The sequence below is a fragment of the Tachyglossus aculeatus genome, chromosome X4 (assembly GCF_015852505.1).
Source record: "Tachyglossus aculeatus isolate mTacAcu1 chromosome X4, mTacAcu1.pri, whole genome shotgun sequence".
NCBI classification, from domain to species: domain Eukaryota; kingdom Metazoa; phylum Chordata; class Mammalia; order Monotremata; family Tachyglossidae; genus Tachyglossus; species Tachyglossus aculeatus.
This window is the reverse complement of record NC_052098.1, coordinates 26,834,380-26,855,762: the sequence shown is the minus strand read 5'-3', so window position 1 is coordinate 26,855,762 and position 21,383 is coordinate 26,834,380. Positions and strand designations below refer to the sequence as shown.

The following is a 21,383-nucleotide window of genomic DNA, read 5'->3' as shown; positions in this document are numbered from 1 at the left end:
TGTCAAATGCCTAGGCCTGAATTTTCCTGTTCTCATGAATAAATGGATCAGTCAGTCATCATCAGTCAGTCATTTATGCTATCAGTATAAAGGGTAAAGGTTTGTAAGTTTTCTTATATCTCATTATAATTTTCAGTCTTATTAGTGGCTCTCCCATCATATTAGATTACTAATTGTTTTTGTGAATGCCATAGAGAAATATAATTATATTACCACCTTTCAAATTGCATTAGTGAAAATAAATAAAATGTATATCAGTGTAATGCAAAATTGCTAATCCATCATTGAGGTGTAATGGAATGGTTATTATTTAACACTCATTGAACACTAAGAATGTGCTGAGCTCTCCAAGGAAGATAGTGAGACTTGAGGAATTGGGGTAACTTTACAAAGCAGTTAGATACTCAAATGATTCTCATTGCTTTCTTCTTTTTATTTAGTACATTCCCTTCATTCTTAGATAATTGGAAAATAAATATAGTATGAGAATAGTACTTCACATTTGATTGTATTATCACAGTAATCCAAATAGTCCATTCTTAAAAAAAACACATACTACAGGATAAATGGAATATTTTGAATCTTAACTACTTCTCCAGAGTAAAAGTATTTGCTTTTATACCACAAATGAAGTGACTTTTCAGTCTCTTCTTTTAAGATCTCTGGCTGTGAAACAAATGAAGTGGCTTGCATTACTATATGGGTGATTTTCATAAAAAACCCCCACAAATGCTTTGACACCATAAAGACATGGGTATATTCCTCATATAATTGGCCATATCCTGCTGCTGAATTTCACTCTTAACTCTTAAATTATTTAAATGGGGTCTTCCACATATGGATTGATAGTAGGTTATGGGCAGAAGGTAATGACTATAGATGCTCCCTGGATTCATATGTTGGAAAATTTGAATACTCTCTCTCTCTTACTCCTTAACCCTTTTCAGCAAACAGATCTCTATCTATCTAACATATAGATCTAGATCTATCTGTACCTTGTCTTTTAAAGCTGGACAGAACTGTACATCTAATGCATGTTCAATTAGCTATTTACAACTTATTGGTATTAATTGAACGTGAGCTCTGCCCTACTTTTAGTATGCTGACAATTCTAGCTTCGTAGTGGATAATTTATTTGCTAAGCAGAATTTCCTAAAATATAAAACAACTGAATAAGAAAGTCAGCTATGCCATGAGTCATGGTCACCAACAGGGACTGATGCTCACAAGGCTCCCTTTATTTTGACACTGTTGGGATTAAGTTAGGTAAATAGCATGTCCTGGAAAAAAGAATCTCATTTTGATACCTGCAGCTGTGCAAAGCTCTTCTCGTTTCACGATGGAAAGAGGGGATGCGACTGGAGTAGGTATCGGCAAACCCTGGTATATGTGCTGTGGATTGGCACACTAGGCCATCCTGCATGGCCTGCCAAGGCTTTGGCACAGATACCAGGAAGGGCTGTTTTTCCTTTGGCTCTAGATTTCCACATGGCCTCTGGTGCCACCTGCACTGCCGCTACTGGGTTCCCCGCCTATTCCCTGGCACTCCCCCTCTCCAGCCTTACCTCTCTTGGGGTGATAGAAGGAAAGCAGCAGGCCTAGGACTTGGACCAATAGCTCTTGCTGAAGGAGAAAGCTCATAACTCTATCCAGGCCCACCTGGCAGGTTCTACCCTTCACACTCAGAAGCTAACAGCTTCTGTCTGACAGCTGTGCATTTTAGAGAGGGAAACACAACTGTAAAAATGGCAGTTTTCAGACAGGTGAAATATTTACTTTTATGATAGCATAACTCCTCCATCTTCAAAAGCATGTGGGTGGGTAATTGTTGTAATTGTCAGGGAAATAAAATTTCTTTTTCCCGGGAGGTGACATTTTTCATCTGCTGTCCCATATTCCCAGTAAATAGTGCTATAAGGTATGATATCCACACCGAGTTTCCCTTGCCTGAATTATTTGCATGCTTTTTATCTCAAAGGCGTAATTCTTTATTCTATTCCGTCATGTGTGTTAGTACCTTCTCATTAGTGGTCACGTTGTTATTCAACATGCACAGAGCACCATGGTTTCATTGCTCATACAGCACAACAGACTGATGCTATATTACATAGATGGGATATTTTTGTCAGTGTAAATCTAGAAGATCTTGATTGCCAAGCCTAACAAAATCAGGTTCTGGGTCTGCTGTAAGTTCTTTGAAAATCAGAATTTTCTAGCCAAGACACTTCCTGCTAAATGTATAGCACTGGGGCAAATGTGGTGGGGAATTTTTTCCTAAAGAGTTCAAAGGCAACCCCTCTGCCTTCTTCACGCTCTTCTCGGATTCCCCATACCAACCCAAAGAAGTCATATGAAAGGAGAAGGACAATGCATAATGCCTAAATTGTTAGAGGTTTGGCTGAGATCCCTACATTTACATATCAAGTGGTGTGGGTTTGAGTTTTACATAAGAAAGCAGGGATCAAAATTACATGGGGATAGATTTCAATGTAATAATCATAATTCCACCACTGACTGTAAAAGTTCCTTTGAAACTACTGAGGCCCTGGTGTAAATGTATGAAATACTAGGTTAGAATGTCTGAAGAAGATATGTATGAAAATCAATCAATCAATGGTATTTATTGAGCGCTTACTCTGTGCAGAGCTCCGTACTGAGTAGTTGGGAGAGTACAATACAACAGAGATGGTAGACATGTTTCCTCTCCACAGTGAGCTTACAGTGGAGAGGGATAGTGGAGACAGACGTTAATGTAAATAGATAATTTATAGACATGTATATAAGCATTATGGGGCTGAGGGTGGGGTGAATGCCAAATTCCCAAAGGGTACACTTACAGCTCCAAGTGCATTGATGACGCAGAAGGGAGAGGGTGTCGGGGAAAGGGGGGCTTAATCAGGGAAAGCCTCTTGGTGGAGGTGGGGCCTTGAATAAGTCTTTGAAGGATGGGAGAGTGGTAGTGGCTCAGTGGAAGGAGCCCGGGCTTGGGAGTCAGAGGTCATGGGTTCTAATCCCGGCTCCGCCACTTGTCGGCTGTGTGACTTTGGGCAAGTCATTTAACTTCTCTGTGCCTCAGTTTCCTCATCTGTAAAATGGGGATTAAGACTGTGAGCCCCATGTGGGACAACCTTGATTACCTTGTATCTCCCCCAGGGCTTAGAACAGTGCTTGGCACATAGTAAGCGCTTAACAAATACCTACATTATTATTATTATTATTACTTAAAGCTCTTCAGGCAGGTGAGAATCAGTGCTAGTGTTAAAAACCTTTAGAAAAATTCTCCTTTAGCATCTTCACAAGTTTTTAATCCTCTGTCTGCTGTTCAAGGCCATTTTTTCTCTGTTCTTCCTTCAAACATGGTCACCTACCTTTGTTTACTAATCTGGTAGAAAATGATACCTCAATCTTCTCTTCTTTAGGTTGAGATAGTCTGTTTCTTCTATCTTTCCTACTGAGAGCTCACCTTCTCCAGGAGGCCTTCCCAGACTGAGCCCCTTCCTTCCTCTCCCCCGTCCCCCTCTCCATCCCCCTCATCTTACCTCCTTCCCTTCCCCACAGCACCTGTATATATGTATATATGTTTGTACATATTTATTACTCTATTTATTTTACTTGTACATATCTATTCTATTTATTTTATTTTGTTAGTATGTTTGGTTTTGTTCTCTGTCTCCCCCTTTTAGACTGTGAGCCCACTGTTGGGTAGGGACTGTCTCTATATGTTGCCAACTTGTACTTCCCAAGCGCTTAGTACAGTGCTCTGCACACAGTAAGCGCTCAATAAATACGATTGATTGATTGATCTTTCTCCATGCCCTTGTTTCTCAACCTCTCAATTATCTTGTAGCCTCTTCTGAATCATCTTCAAGTCCTCCATTTCAGTGACAACGTCTTTGGTTTTGAACCTTAATTCTCTGTTTGACTGCCTGGACAGGCACACCCACAGTGTTTCAGAAAACAGCAGGTGTCTGCTATTGCTGTTGTATGCCAGGTTTTTCTGTTTCATCCTGGCCATTACAGGGAGGTGGCCAATTCTAGCTCTCCCTCCTAACCATAGAAGGGGTTAGGACTAGAGGTGCTCAAAAACATCAAAAAACCCTTTATTCACAAAATTTCCATTTGCCTTCCCTTCCAACAGCAACATCTCTATTCTCTATTGCCTTCTAAGGCATGGAACCCACAACTGAACTCTCAAAGGAAGGGTCTGTAAAGTGCTTCATTGCTGTTCAGTAGTGGAAACAGTGAATTCTAGGTTATATAAATAGGATGGGCCAATCTCATCTGCCTCTTGAACCCACTCCCTGCACTCTATCCCTTCCATCCTTTAAAATCTTCTACAGTACCCAGAGGGAAATGAATAGTGAGCATTTTTTTGTTTTGATTTAAGGATCTTATGAGACTTGAGAGGGTCTGAGCCTTGAGGGACCCCCACAGCTAGGGGGTTAGAGACACATTTAATTTAATGGCTTTTGATTTTTTTCCATGATAATTTATATTTTAAAGGCTCAATTTTAGGCCATCTACTTCTATCACTTTACCCTTCTTCTCTTCAGTATACACATCATAGTTTCAACTATGATCTCTATTCAGACATCTTCCAAATCTACCACACTGGCCTAGATCTTCCCTTTACCCTACAGCCTCATATTTCCTTCTGATCTGGAAGCACCTCCACTTGGAAGACCCCCCAACATCTTAAACTCCATGACCAAAATCAAACTCATCTTTCTTTGTAAGCTTTCTCTTTTCTCATACTTTCCCATTACTATCAACCCAATCACCATCCTCCCTGTACTAGAAGCTCACAATTTTGATGCTGTCTTTTGATTCCTCTCTGTCTTTCACCCTACCCTCCAGTCTATCTCTAAATATTACTGGTTTGTCCTCTGTAACAAATCACAGATCCAGGGTTCCTCTCCACCATTGCACTGATTCAAACCATCATCACCTCCTGCATGGATTACTTTTACGATATCTTTACTAGTATCCCCACTTCAGTCGATCAGTGGTATTTATTGAATGCTTACTCTGTGCTGAGCACTATACCAAGCACTTAGGAGAGAACGAAATGTAGAGTTGATAGATAGCTTCCTTGTCCACAAGGAGTTCACAGTCTAGAGGGGAAGACAGACATTAAAATAAATTACTGATGGGAATGGGAAAATAGAATGTAAGTGTGGCATTGGGGTGGGGTGAATGTCATGTTCTTAAGGGGTGCAGATTCAAGCAACATAGAAGGGAGGGCAAATGGAGAAATGAAGGGCTAATCAAGGGAGGCCTCTTGGAAGAGGCATGATTTTAGTAAGGTTTTGAAAGTGGTGAGAGAAGTAGTCTTTCAAGTATGAAGGGTGAGGGAGTTCCAGAACAGAGGAAGGATGTGGGTAAGTAGTTGGTGGCGAGGTAGATGAGATCGAGTTACAGTGAGTCGTTTGGCATTAGAGGAGAGAAGTGTGTGAACTGGCTTATAGTGGGAGATCAGTATGGTAAGATAGGAGAGGGAGAGCTGATTGAGTGCTTTCAAGACGATGGTAAAGAATTTCTGTTTGATGCAAAGGTGGATGGACAAATATTGGGGGCTTTTGAGGACTGGGGAGATGTGGACTGAAGTGTTTTTCAGAAAAATGATCCAGGCCAGCCGAGCAAAATGTGGACATAAGTGAGGAGAGACAGGAGGCAGGGAGGTCTGCCAGGAGGCTGATGCAGTAGTAAAAGCAGAATGTGATAAGTGCTTAGTTCAGCATGGTGAGCATTTGGATAGAGTGGAATGGGTGGATTTTAGTGACACCATGAAGTTCGAACTGACAGGATTTGGTGAAAGATTGAATATGTGAGTTGAATGAGAGAGTTGAGTCGAGGATAATGCCAAGGTTGTGGGCATGTGAGACAGGGAGGAGGGTGGTGTTATTAACAGAGATGGAAGGACATTCCCACAGATCGGAGGGAAGAGGTAGAGGAGGAGCTGGCTGAAGGGGGTGGGCCGCTGTGTCAGAGGCACCTGAGAGTTCGGGGAGGATTAGGTTTGGAGTAGACGCTGTTGCACTTGGGAAGAAGGAGGCCTTTGGTAACCATAGAGAGGGCAGTTTCCCCCCGTTCCTCCCCTGCAGGCTATCTTGCATGTATTATTTTTCCAGGTTAATGATAAGAATATGTCACTCCCCTTTTCAAAAATCCCCAATGGCTGTTTTTAACCTATCTTCTCTCTTCTCTCAGTACATCCCAGTTCATTCATTCATTCATTCAATCATATTTATTGAGCGCTTACTGTGTGCAGAGCACTGTACTAAGCACTTGGAAAGTATAATTCGGCAACAGATAGAGACAATCCCTACCCTACAGTGGGCTCTCAGTCTAGAAGTGGGGAGACAGACAACAAAACAAAACACGTAGAGCGGCATCAATAGCATCAAAATAGAAATAGAATTATAGATATATATACATCATTAATAAAATAAATAGAATAATAAATATATACAAATATACACAAGTGCTGTGGGGAGGGGAAGAGGGTAGAGCAGAGGGGGAGGGAATGGGGCGATGGGGAGGGAAGGAGGAGCAAAGGAAAAGGGGAGCTCAGTCTGGGAGGCCTTCTGGAGGAGGTGAGCTCTCAGTAGGGCTTTGGGGGGGGAAGAGAGCTAGTTCAGACTCTGCTTCTACCAAGCAAAACTTTTAACTGTATTTTGCTCACTAATGTTTATGTCAGTCCCCCTTCCTGGAAACCTGGAATGCCCCCTTTCTGAAATGCCCGCTTCCTCAAATCCCTCCTACCTTTCAGCTCTGCTAAACCAGTGCCCCCCCACCCGCCGTGCTCCCAACAAAGGCTTCCTAAAAATGTTATCTACTCCAAGAGGTATTCCCTGACTATTTCCCACCTTCCTGATCATACCATCCCATTTGCAGCCACCTTAAGACCCATGTACCTATCTGTATATTTATTTGTTAGTTATTTTGGCATTCGGGAAAATAAGACATGAACAGAATTCAATGATACATTTGAACATTTACTGGTAACAATTGAAAAATTGAAATGAGCACTGATAGGAGGCAGGGAGGTATTTAGCTTAAACTACAAACAAACTGCAGTGAAGATAATCCTACGAGTGCACATTTATGGACAAAGGCAGAGAACATCTAACAAGTGGTCTTTTTCATTTTATGTGCGAACTAAGTCAACAGGTGGTACAAATGTTGAGGTTTCTATAATATTATAAATATAAGGGAGTATGGGAAATTGCAAAGTTTTAAAGAAAGCTAAAAATGTTTTGAATTATTTAAGTGCAGAAATAATCTGAATCCATTATGCATAATGTATAAATGAAAAACAAGCCTCCAGTCGATTTCATTCAAATCCTAGATGCAAAACTGTTTTTGAAGTTCATGGGAGTTGTTCTTCTGGATAAACTGCAGGATCAGACCCTTGTAACTTTAAAATAACACTTGTAACAGTTTTCCTCTTCTAAGCTCAAATCCTGTTGTTCCCTGCCAGCCTGGAGCTATGTTTACAGGGCATCTATTAATCCTGTTAAAGATGGGTAGTTGTCATTCTACTTTTATCTATAGCAAGTGCTGCTATGCTTGGAAATGCATAACATGTTTATATGTATACAGTGGATGTCAATGGAATGTCTCTCTATATTTTAATAAAATCAAATTAGGAGATCCAGGGAAGGACCTGAGGGTGAGAGGAAGTTTGGGGATGGAGGAGAAAGGCAGAGAGAGAGAGATAAGGAAAAAGAAAGTGAATGCATGAACACATGCTGTCCTTAGGGTTCAAATTTAAATCTACTGACCAAGATTTTGATCCATGTATGCGGGTGTGGTTTAAAAAAAATCAATACACAACCAACAATCCCTTCCTCTCTGTACCCATCCTTTGCTATGATAAAGCCTGAGTCCAGGGTCCGTGAAGAGATGCTGCCCTTCCCCACTCCTCCTCGTCTGCCTTCGCTGGAGAGAAGTCCTTTCCCACTGGAGTGGGACAGGCAGAAGGAGCAGTGGTAGCCACGTGACATAACGACTGCCCCCCACCTGAGCCCCAGAGGCTATGAAGAGATACCATTCCTTCCGTCTACCAGTCGTCATAGGGAAGAAGCCTTGTCCCTCTGGAGCGGGTCAAGCAGAAGGAGCATCGTCAGCCATACAAGCCCAGGGGGCTCCTCTTGCACCTGAGACTCCAGGGTTGTGAAGAAATGCTGACATTCCCTCCAAACGTTGCTGGGGAGAAGCCTTGTCCTGAAATAATCGGATAGATAGAAGAAACTGACCTTGCAACCACAAGAGAGCCTCCTTCACCTGAGTTCCAGGGTCTACAAAGAAGCCCTTTCTCCTCTTCCCTCCTCATCTTCCCCACTGACCATTGCTTGAGTTAATCCCTGGCCCACTGGATCAGGCTAGGCAGAAAGAGCTAAAGCAGCCATGTGGCCATGTTGGCTTCCTCGCCACCTATGCCCCTAGAGCCACATTAAGACTTAATTTGTGTTCCCCCACCCTGCCCTCACCTGTGTGAAGCTCTGCCCCATTGGAGTGGGGCAGACAGAAGGAGCAGCAACAACCACATGGTCCAGTGGCTGCTCCTTTCCCTGACCCTCAGACTCCTCAGAGAAATAGCCCTCTTTCTTACCTACTTCCATCCAATCCCGCACACACTGCCCTCCCCTCCCCCAGCCACCTGTCATTGCTGGGGTCGAACCCTGTCCCATTGGAACAGGATAGACCAAAAGAGCATTGGCAGTTATGCAGTCCCCCAGGTCCTCCTCCATCACCTGAGCCCCAGGGCCACAAAGAGATGCTGATTCCCCTCCACCCTGCCCATTGTTACAAGGGCCCAGTCTCACAGAAGCCAGATGGGCAGAAGTAGCAATGGAAGAAGAATTCATGAAACCACAATGGAGGCTTCTCCACCCGGGTCCAAATTTCCTAGAGGAAACACCGTTTCCCCTCTCACCTCATCCCCACCTCCTGACGTTTCTGGGGTCGGACCCTGTCCCATTGGAGTGGAATAGGCAGAAGGAGCAGTGGTAACCATGTGACCGCAGGCTCCTCTTCTATCTGAGCCCCAAGGCCAGGAAGGAACCCGGTTCCCATTGTCCCCTCATCCACCATCGCTGGAGAGAAGCCCTGTCACCCTGGAGTGGGACAAGAAGAAAGAATGACAACAGTTTACCAGGCCCAAGGGCTGTTCCTCCACCTGAGCGCCAGGCTACTCCACGAGGCCATCTCTTCCCAACTCCCTGCTCTCTTCCCCTCCTCATCTGCAATTGCTGTTGTACTGTAGCAGAATAGGCAGAAGGACCAGAACCAGGAATGATGGCTTCACCTGAGTCCCAGGAGCCATGAAGAGATGGTTTTCCCATCCTCGCACTGTTGCTAGGCCAAAGCTCTCTCTCACAGGAGTAGGATAGGAAGAAAGAAGACAGCTAAGTGGCTACTGTGGATCTTCCTTCATCTGGAGCCTGAAGTCCATGAAGAGACACTGTGCTGTGTGTTTGCCATTTTTGGGGTCGATGAGATGCCAAAACATTTCATTCATTCATTCAGTTGTATTTATTGAGCACTTACTGTGTGCAGAGCACTAGGCTAAGTGCTTGGGAGAGTACATCTGTCTTCACACCACCTACTACCATTGCAATAGTAGTAACGATGTTTATTGAACACCCACGCGGTACTGAGAGTTTGAAGGGAGAAGCCTTGTTACACTGGACTACCACAGGAAGAAGGAGCTGCAGTCTTCTAGTCCAGGGCCGTGTCCTCCACTCAACCTCACAGAGCATGAAGAGGTGCCAAAACACTGGCCCACCCCGAAAACCACTGCCTGTCATTACTAGGGAGAAGTCCTGAACCACAGAAGAGGGACAGATAAAGAAGCATTGTCAGCTGTGTATTCATGGGGGCTTCCCTCTACCTGCGTCTGGGGCGAAGGAAAAAACTACTACTTCCTTCCTACCCCATTGCTGGTCACCACTGGGATTGAATCCTGATCCATTGAAGCGGGACAGGCAGAAGGAACAGCAACAGCCTCTTGGCCCTGGGACTGACACTTTCACCTGAGCTACTTCTTCTTCTTCCCCCTCCAACCCCTGCTAAACACACACGCACACACACACACACACACACACACACGCACGCACACATGCACACACACACACACACACACACACACACACACACACACATATCATGGGGAGAAGTCCTGTGCCATTAGAGTGGAGTTAACAGAAGGAGCCAGCTAATACTCCTCCTTATTAGCCCCTGGGTCCTTGAGGAAACACGGCATTTCCCATGATTTGACTTTGCCTAGCTTGGGCCCTGTCTCAATGGGGTGGGACAGGCAGAAAGGTCAGCAGACAGAGGGCTGCTCCTCCCCCTGAACCCTATATGTCATGAAGAGATACTAAAACGCCCTCCACCCCCTCCTCAACATACCTTTGCCTGAGCCAAGTCCTATCCCACTGAAAATAGTTAGGCAGAAGAAACATGGTCTGGGAGCTACTTCTCCACCCGAGCCCCAGAGTCCATGAAGCGTTGTCATTCTCTCCCCTGCCCTTTTCCAGCCATGTGTCACTAGAGCAGGACAGGCAGGAGGAGCAGCTTCTGTCATATGGCCTGAAAGCTGCTCCTCCACCTGATCTCCAAAGGCCTCAGAGATGCTGAAACTTCCACCTCCCCCGGCCTGTCATTGCTACAGAAAAGTCCTGTGCCACTGGAACTGGATAGACAGAAGAAGCGGCCGCCATGCAGCCTACTTGGACCCCTTGGACTGTGAAGAGATGCTGAAAGCCTCTTACTCCCAAGCCTGTCATCTCTGGGTTCAAACCCTGCCCCTCTCCAGTGGGCTAGGAAGAAGAAGCAGTGGACACCCTGTGGCCCCAGGGTCTCCCTCCTCCACTTGAGCTCTGGGGCCTGCAGTGTGATCCCCATACTGCCCTGTTTCACCTACCATCACTGGGGAGAAGCCATGTCCCACTGAAGTGGACCACTCAGTTACAACCCTACAGATATCTACTACGCAAGCTCCTGTGTCTTTGAAGAGATAATGCTAAACCCTACCTGCTTGCTATAGCTGGCATTGATCCCTGCCCTATTAGAGCAGGAGCAGAAGATGTAAGAGGGGCTGAAGTAACAGTGGCAGCAATGCGACCCCACAGGATTCCCCTGCACCTGAATCTGAGGATCTGTGAAGAGATGCCCTCCCCTCCCATTCCTCTCCCCTTTCACCTGCCCTTGTTTGGGCGAAACTCTACCCCCATGGAACGGGACCGGCAGAAGGAGCAACTTGTAGCCACGTGGGCAAAAGGCTGCTCCTCCACCTCCCCCCCCACCACCCTGCCCACCCTCACCCCCAGGCCCTCCCCTCTCATCCTCATCACTGCTGGGAAGAGCTCCTTTCCCCCTGGAACGGGCCAGGCAGAAGGAGCCGCTACGGCCACATGGCTCAAGGGCTGCTCCTCCATATGAGTCCGGGGTCTTCAAAGACACCATCCCCCCCACCCCCGCCACTGTTGCTGCACCCACCATTGCTGGGTTGAAGTTCTATCCCAGTACGGCTGAAGGGCTGCTCCTCCACCTGAACACTAATTTTCATGAAGAGATGCCATATTCCCCTCCACCTGCCACCGCTGGAGCAGAACAGGCAGAAGGAGCAACTAAGCCACATGGCGCGGTGTCAAGCTCTTCCACCTAAGCTGCTACCTGAGCATCCATCTGAACTCCGGCTTGTTTGAAGAGAAGCACCACATGCCATTACTGAGTTGAGCTCTGTTCAGCTGGATCAGAAAAGGCAGAAGGAGCAGCTGCTGCGACCAGGGGCTCCTTCTCCACCTAAACCCTGGAGGCTGCGGTGCGATGACACCCCAACACCGTCACCGGGGAGAAGTCTTGTTTTGCTGGAGTAAGACAGACAGAAGAAGCGGCGACAGCCAAGGGGTCCCAATGCTTCTTTTGGACCAGATCCTTGGAATCCACGAAGACATTCTGCCTTCCCTCACTGTTTCCCCACCCGCCACATTGCTGGACCAAAGCCCTCATCTGTGGGAGCAAGGCAGGCAGAAAAGCAATGACAGCAGCCCAGCCCCAGAGTTCCCACCTCCTGAGTCGTAGCCTCTGTGAAGAGGTGCCCCTCTGCACCCCCACCTGACCTGCCGTTGCCAGGAAGAAGTCTGGATCTGCTGGAGTAAGGCAGGAAGAAGGAGCAATGGCAGCTAGGAACCCCGGGGCCTCCTTGTCTACCTGTGAAGAGACATCACGCCCTCCCCGACTTGCCCACCAGTGCTGGGTTCGGTCCGTCTATGGAAGGAGCAGCAGCAGTTCTGTGGCCCTAGGGCTCTTCCTCCACCTGAGCCCTGGGGTCCATGAAGAAACACTGTCCCCAACACCTCCACCCCACCCCTACTCCTGGCCATTGCTGAGAAGTCCTGCCTCGTGGGAGTGAGACAGGCAGAAGGAGCAGCGATAGCCACCCGGCCACAGTGCTGCCCCCTCCGCCTGAGTCGCGGGGTCCACGAAGGGATGCTGCCCCTCTCCCCTGCCTGCCATCGCTGTGTGGTCAAGCCCTGTCCCGTGGGAGCGGGACAGGCAGAAGGTGGAGCTGCAGTGAGGAGCCTGAGAACTGTTCCTTTAACAGTAATGTACCGCAGCTCTTAATGTTTTTATTGTTGTCATTGTTAGTTAAATATTTATTTGGTTATTTCTTCCCCTGAGTGTCCATTGCCAGTTCCCCCTCCCCCTTTAGATTGTGAGCCCCCTCGTGGGCCAGGGACCGTGTCTGAATTCATTCGAATGTATTTGCCGAGCGCCTTTTCTGTGTGGGTCATGTATTGAGTGCCTAAGTGGAGTACAATAAAAGTAAAAGACACGGATTACAATAAAAGACACGGTCCCTGCCCTCAAGGAGCTTTCAACCTAGCAGGGGAGACAGACAGACACAGAGTATTATAAATAGTGGGAGCAGGAGGAAAAACAAATTACAACCGGTAATAACATGGTTATGGAAAGGTGGATAAATGAATAGAAATGTGAATAAATGAGTATAGTCCGTAGATTGACACATACATACCTGCTAGTGGTGGCTGCATATGCAGAAGAGCTAAGGGTTGCTGTTGAGAAGACACAAGCACAAGTGATGGAAATTAGCTGGGGAAGGCACCCCTGGGAAAGGTGGGATTTCAGAAGGGCTTTGAAAGTGGAGCGGGCCGTGGTCTGGTGGCGTCAAACAGGGAGGAAATTGCAGGCAGGAGGAAGAGTGTCATCAAGGGGCTGGAGATCAGAAAGTCGAGAGTGAGGTATAGTAAAAAGGTATTATTATCCTTGTACCTTCCCCCAGCGCTTAGCACAGTGCTTTGCACAAAGTAAGCGCTTAACAAATGCAACAGATAATAGTAATGACATTAATGGGAAGCATTGCATTTGCTGCTTGCAGGGCCTGGCACCGTATTTGATTTTTGCCTTTTGGTATCAGGTTCTGTCCAAAGCTCGGCTCTAAAATAGTCCCCGTTCCTGAGTGATGCATGTTGGGCTGATCTGTTGGGTGTTGCTGTTTCCAAGCCATCCACTATTATCCTGCATTGCTTCAGGTTGTACTTTCAGACCAAACATAACTCAAAAGAGTTAAGTCAGTGAGCGAACTTACTATGGAGGGAAATATTTCTTTGCAAAACCTTTGATGATCTATAATAGAAGCACCATTTTGTGAAACCTTCATTCTCATTCTCCAACAAGAACAAATTCATTAATGACATATTAGATACAGCTACTGTTACTGACCAGAGCAGATCTAATATATTCCTGAGTCAATAACCTATTGAGCAGGAAACAGAATCTTTTGGTAGATTTTTGTTTGGTCCTCATAACCCACATACATATATATCAATCATTCTTGATTAGTCAGCAATTCTTTCATGCCCTTGTATTTTTGAATTACTAATTCCTTTGATCACCAATCCATACAGCAGTGTTTTACAACTTAGCTAATGAGTAATTGGACTGTTAACACTGGAACTGACACCCTGAAATGTCCCGCATAATAGAGAATAATGTATATTTCAACCATACCTTGAGAGTCCCATGTAACCGAAGAACACCGTGGGAAGAGGATGAGACCCAGCTTTCATTTAAACCATTGGTCTTTATGGAAGTCAATGGATTTGTACTATCGTGTCTAAAACATAGCAAACAATGAAATAACATTTTAAAATAGTTCCAGACAGTTTTATGGTTAGCAGATAGAGTTCATCTCAGCCATGCCAATGAAACCTAATATAATAGATGTTCCAAACGAGATGGTTAAATGCAATGCAAGTGTTTCCAGGAACACAAAAATTTCAAAGTTGGTGAAGCTCTTGGATACAGTGTTCACGGAATGTCCTCCTCCACTCCCCCCACCCTCTCAAAGAAAACCCAGTTACCATTGATTGCTTCAAAATCTGTAGAGATATCTTTTCCTGGTAGTTCAGGTAGTTACAGGAGATTGTTAATCTGTGAATGAGTAAATCCCCTCTGTTTTAGCAATCTGTATGCAAATTACACTTAAATGCACACCATAAATTCATTAACAGTATCTGAAGAACACAGTTCATCTCTAGCAGACTCTAAAAACACAGGTCTTATCCATAAAAACAGTTACACTCCATTGATACCGACTTTCCATGGTCTCATTTCATAATTCAAATTGAAGTGATTTTTTTAATAATTGAAGAAAATGAAGGTTTTACAAGGAGCAGGTGCATTTTTCAGGATAATGAATGGTCATATAAAAAACTGCTTCAGGCCTACATGTTTAGCTTTAAAAGCAAAACACAGTTTGCAACATTGTCCTGTTTTCCTTACCAACATGAATAGCATGAAAATATGAAGAAGACCACTGTTTTGTATTTTGTAAATAGAGCTGGAAATGGATTATCAGAAGATAGGAAATATAGGGAAGTATCTGATGGAAATGAAAGGTACAGTATGGAGCCCTCATGAGCCACTGAGGTTTTCTTTTGTCATTATTTCCCAAAAGATGAACAAAAGCCCTTGAATGGCACACAATAAAGAGTCAAACAACAAAAAGGAGCTTCAGCAGAGCAAACATTTAGAGAAGGAAAGGATAGAGGGAGAAGGTCACCCTAGGTCACAGTCAAGCAACTGTTCAGAACTTCTCAGCTATGGCCTCTAGGACCCGAAATTGAGGAATCTTATCCTTCCTCCATAATCTCAAAGTTAGGCTTGGACCCAAAGGTTTACATTCTGTGGCTTTTTTTTTTTTTTTTGCGAGGAGTGGGTATCTTTATAAATTAAAAAAGCACTGGGGAACCTTAATACTTTTTTTTTCCTCATAAAGCAATAGAATCTGTGGCCTGAATTATTTTTAGGATGTTTTCAGCCTCATGGAGCATTAGATTATTTTGTATTATTGAATGAACCTAGAAAAGTACAACAATAATTGTGGTATTATTAAGCGCTTATTATGTGTCAAGCACTGTACTAAGCGCCGAGAGTAGAAGATGATCAGGTTGGATACAGTGCCCGCCTTACATGGGGCTCACAGACTCGGGGAGGAAGAATAGGTATTTAATCCCCATTTTACAAATGAGGAAACTGAAGCACAGAGAAGTTTTGTGACTTGCCCAGGGTCACACAGCAGGCAAGTGGCAGAGTCGGGTTAGAACCCAGGTCTTCTGACCCCCAGGCCTGTGCTCTTTCCACTTAAGCCCTGCTGCCTCTCTAAAAATATATCTAAAACAAAATTTTTAATTCATATTTTGTGTACTTGAGTACACACACCATTTAGACATGTATTTCAACAGGGTAGGGATAGGTGGGGGAGAGGAAATAAAAATATTCCCTTTGGAAATCTAATTCTTTCTTTTTGTTGTTGTTCCTTTTCAGGCAATCCGCTGTACACTGGTAAATTGCACGTGCGAATGTTTCCAGCCCGGGAAGATCAACCTGAGGACCTGTGACCAGTGTAAACATGGCTGGGTGGCACATGGTAAGGAAATATATGGCCTCTACATGCCATCTTTGTTATATCTGTAGGCATTTGTGTATTTTTTTAAAGCTGATACCGGTATGGAGAAGAGAGGGTCAGTTTCAGCGTCAGTGGCTGCAAGTGTCAGTGGAAGGACTGAGTTGGTTAACATTCTGTGCACAGCTCAAAGACCATATTCTTGTCTCGAAAAGCAGTGCTATGCTAGCAACTCTCAGTAGAGGAGTAGATGTTTATAGTATATGGTTGGACTGAAGAGTTCAAATTGCACATAGCAGCAGCCAGCAAGTCAAGGAGCCTGGTGGAAATTCAAACATACCACATCCAGCCTTTCAGATCCTGGATATCAAAATGAAACTGGTAAATCAACCTCTTTGGTTGAGCGAAAAGCCACGAAGGCCACTCATTCTTATAATACGGTCAAGCAGCTGAGCTCATCTTTCCAGATGTTAAACTTGTGAGGGGCTAAGGGCAAAGGAGAAGAAACTTTGGCTCAGTTCTTTGAAAACAATTTGTAAATACACATTCATTTATTGTGTTGGGGCTGAAGGCTATACAGGAGGTGGGTGGCGGGAGAGAAGGCTTGAACTTATGTGGCTTTGTGCCAGTCATGCATATTAGTTCTTACAAAAATGCCTTGATCATGTTCTCATCTGCAGTTAATAAATGAAACTGTAGGTAAGGGAGACTTGGAAGAATGCTGAGACACTTTGTCCACCTAGGTTAAGGATTTGGAAGGAAGAAATAAAGGGATAGGTTTCTTCCTCAAATAGTATGTTGGAGAGTTCTTCCAACAGTCTGGACTGTGGACCCCAAGGTCTAAGGATGCATGATTTCCGTACTCCAGTAGAGTATCCTTTAGGTTATACTTTTTAATTTTGTGTTCTTTAGGGGCATCTGAGCAGCCACTCAGTACCCTCTCCGATTTTATTTTTTTTAATGTTTTCTGAGTGTCAACTAACTTCAAGTAAATGTGTGTGTGAACTCTCAGTAATGTTAGGGAAGGAAGAGGGAATTCAAACTTTCTGGTAAAAAGACTTCCTAGAACTGAAAAAAGAAAACACTTTGCAAAAACAGACCAATTCCCATGGCAGTTCTACAAAAAGAGGGAAAAAGTGGCCCTACCAGGATCATGACAGGATAGTAATCCATAGCATTACTGAGCTAGACCCAGCTCCTGCCAAAGGAGTAAACAACTCATTTTTCCTCCAGACCTTGAGACTGTAAGTGGTAATTTACTCAGAATGCTTCTACTGGTTTGAATGAATTAACTCCTCTCCTTAATTTGAGAGAACGTCTAGATTCTTACTATTAGCTTAAATGCTTTCCTCTTAGCAACCTGATGGTCAATAGCCCTAGCTTATAGATAGAGAATTGGAAATGTGGAAAAGTGAAGAATGAAAATGTTGGGTTAATCTCTCTCCATCCGCTGGTCATCTGGTGTTTATTCAGAACCGACTAAACCAGCCTTGTAAATAAGTACAAAATTTCTAGCCTACCCTTTTTATTGTACCAGCCTGAAGAATTTGAATGGTAAAATGAATGCGATGTACATCCCTTTTTACTTGCTCAGCATAAATTGCTGATATGAATTGAGCCTCCTGTCTAGAACAATGAATGAGCCTTGGCTCTGAGATTCAGGCCTGAGAACCTCCATGAAGGAATTGATTCTAGTCCTAGGAGTCTTGCACAGTGCCACTTGCACTCTCTCTTCCTCGCTAGTCAGGATCCAGTTGGAGCATGGAGTGCGGTGATTAAGTTAGGTGGAAAGGAGTGTAGCACTTTGCAAAGTGCAAGTCAAGGCCTTTTTATGTGCTGGTCCCATTTACGGCTGAAGTGACCAAAGCATAGTGCCAGCACAATTCTGTGGCACCAGAATCTGGCAGGTGATTGCCTTGGTAGTTGCTGTGTTGTTTCCTGCCCACTTTAGCCAGTTAATGATAGCATTTATTAAGCGCTTACTATGTGCAAAGCACTGTTCTAAGCGCTGGGGAGGTTACAAGGTGATCAGGTTGTCCCACAGGGTTCTCACAGTCTTAATCTCCACTTTACAGATGAGGGACTTGAGGCCCAGAGAAGTTAAGTGACTTGCCCAAAGTCACACAGCTGACAAGTGGTGGAGGCGGGATTTGAACCTATGACCTCTGACTCCAAAGCCCATGCTCTTTCCACTGAGCCACGCTGCTTCTCGCTTTTTTTCAGAATTCCTCTGAGCCTGTCCACATCGCTTAGAGCCCTACTTGGTTCTTTCGTCAGAAACCTTCACCACTAATGACTTAAGCCCAGTGAGCCAAATGGGGACTAGAGCTCAGGTCATCTGATTCCTAGAACGCGATGCTCTTTCCACTGAACCAACAGTAGATTGCTACTGGGTCAGTGTTTCCCTATTATTTTCTGTCACACTAGCTTTAATATTTGCCTCTGTTCCACAGGGAACACTCTGAAGAACATAGAGAGTTTTTGTTTTGTTTTTTTTTCTTTTTGGAAACCCAGGATTTAACAACACTTTATAACTGGCCTTCGTTTTAGCTTTTGGATTATGGCCACCCGCCAACAGAAAATGAATGCGGCTCAGAGATTTGTTTAAGCATCTGATCTGAGCACAAGTGAATCCAAAAAATTCTACCTCCAAACATTTCTTTTACATTTAATTAACCTATAGACCATCAGCAGGGCCTCACTGGTGTCCAACCTTTACACATATGTGTGCGTGTAGAAAGCCCCCAAACTTCCCTCAGCTTTATTACGCTAAAACCTACAGCAGTGAGGGGTTGGCCCACACAGCCTTTGTGTTGGCAGTAGTAGTGGAGCACCCACCTTTTTTGCCCCCAGCACTCAGACTAATTGCTTCACTCCTCCCTCCCCTTCCTTCCTTACAAACCCAGAACTCATGTCTCCAATTATTTCTGCTCTGAGGTGAAGTAGAGCAGCCTTCTTTGACTTCCTTAAACACACAACATCTTCTGAAAAAATGTGACTTAGTTTTTCTAGTAGGTGGTTTTCTCTGAAAGTGGATGGGATGGAAATAAGACCACCAGAACCTATTTCAGAGAAGTGTTTCAGGGCAGCAGTGAACACACCCCCACCTGCTCTTGTGCAGTTAAAATATTTTTTTTATGTCTTTGCTGCCAAAAAAAAATCCGAATACTGAATTCAAGTATTCCTTTAAAAAAAAAAGTGTTTGTATTTCAAAACCACATCCTGCATAAAGCCTCCTGAATATTTGTTAGCCCTTTTTGACTGGATGCTTCTCACTTTTAAACAGCATCCATGATTTCTTTGTAGGAGAGCTTAAATTTTGTAGCTTAGTAAGACTAGTCAGATGTATTGCATATGTATATTTAGTGTATAGGCTTATAAATTAGTACCTGAAGACTGAAAAACCCTGCTGGATTTGTTGACCTTTAGCTGTTTCCAAATATCTAGAGAAAGATGTTAAAAAGAAGACTGATTAATTCATTGTTACTAGCACCTGGATTTTAAAAATCACTTTGTAAAGTTACTATTCAGAAAATGCTTCCAGAAAACCCTTAGCACCAAACTGTTTGAAACATTGTTTTTTGAATACAAATAGGTAGTTTCCACTGAATTAATTAGGGGTTTTCCTCCTGGTTTTTTAATTAATGAATTTCAACCCATACACTTTGAGTGGAGTTGGTAAGTTTTGTGAATATAACTATTGAAGAAGAGGAGCTGTGTTTCCCAAAGCAGTACCATGCTCATCCAACCTTGACAACATAGAATCATAGTTAAGTACATAGGTCAAAAATAGCTCAGACTTGCAGTTTTCTAATGTTTTTCCCCGACTGATCTGTACAGAGTTAATGCATGCTAATAACTGTCCATTTAAAATGTTGGAATTCTTGGATGGCGATTGAGGGCACACTTCCACAGCAATATTATTGCACATAGAAACCACTAGCCTGTTTTTTTTTCCATTTCCATTGTCTTCCTTGTGTTTTTCTTCCCTCACCTAATATGATCTGTGTGCTTCTTGAAAGGAAAGGTTTCCTACAAGTTCAATTCCTTTCTATTCAGAAGTGCCAAAAGTAGAATGTCAATATAAGAACAGATTCATCAAAGGGGTTCTTTTGTGGCAAGATAAATGTTTCTGTTGGCAAAAGTTTATTGGGTTTTGACCCTGCACTCCTGTACTAGAGTGGTAATCCTACCATCTGTGTGTTCGACGCCTGAAACGGTCAGCACATATCCTAATCTAATGGGAACTCTTAAAATTGCCACACTTGAAAAATAAGATTTTTCCATTGTAAACCCCAATTTTGAGTCATCTACCATTTGATTAGCCTCTAGTGGAAATCTGGAATGTGCACTCACCTTAGAGCTTTATTTCCTCACCCCAAAACTAAAGAGTTTAAATAGGCAGATCCATTTCCTTTACTTAAAGCAAATACTATTTGGAAGAAATGCCTTTAATAAAGACTTTCATACATGTAATCAAAAATGTCTTTTGTTCTGAAATTCTGCAGAACCTTCAAATTTATCCTCACTGATACTAAAACACATGGTTTGTGAAATGGAAAAAAAAGTATTATCAAAAAAGATTTATTTTGCAAATTAGATTTATTTCTTAATTGCATCTTGCCAGGAACCCCAATAATAAACTATAATTACATCACATTGATTTCACTGGCCTAAAATTTAATCTACAGGTTTGAGAGTCTGTTGAAATGTGGCATTAGAAGATTCTGATACTCTGTAGATATTCAAGCATAACCCATTTAATCCAAAGATTCAGACACAGTGCATAGCCTAGAAAGAATAGGCTTGCTCCGGATTCAGGTCTACGGTGACTAATAAAGTGGAGAATTGAGACAGTTAACCAAATCATCCACTTTACACAGAAATATCTAGATTACTGACGCAGGTACCGAGGTCCTTTTTCTTAAATTATCTGGGTTATTGTCTGAATTACCCTCTTAAGTGAAGTCTGTGCCCTGAAGAGGTTTTATTTCACAGAATTTATGCTTCTTGTACCTTGAGGTTAAACTTTCTTAAATGATATCAGATAATCAACATGTAGTTTATTCTCCTGCACACCAACCAGTCTCCAACCTGTAAAACAATTAAATGTCACAACCAGCTTCATCGCCTGATATACTGCAGGATTTAATATTCATGGAATCGTTTAATTTCACACTAAAGTTGGAATCCAGCTGCTCTGGGAAATTAAGTGCCTGTGATATGTTTGCTTTTCTTCCTGGGTTAGACCAAACTTCACCTTTCAGTTACTGTAGGTGACAGAAAGGTAGAACCACACCTGAACGAATCTCAGATTTAAGGTCAATATTCCAATTTTGCTCCCAGAGCTAGACCACTCTCTTCTTCTCCTTTTTCTTCCTATCATTCTTCTTTTTCTCCCTCTCCTCCTCCCTCTCCTCCTTCCCCTCCTCCTCCTTCTTCT

At 43.7% G+C, this 21,383-nt stretch overlaps 1 protein-coding gene across 1 annotated transcript in view; it reads left to right on the top strand.

The window, feature by feature from the left end:
• The window catches only part of BNC2 (basonuclin 2), a 362,642-nt gene that overhangs the window by 187,886 nt on the left and 153,373 nt on the right, over nucleotides 1-21,383 (top strand). The window contains exon 3 of the mRNA XM_038769759.1: nucleotides 15,862-15,964. Coding sequence (XP_038625687.1) covers nucleotides 15,862-15,964 — 103 coding nt within the window. The remainder of the gene's footprint in view (nucleotides 1-15,861; nucleotides 15,965-21,383) is intronic.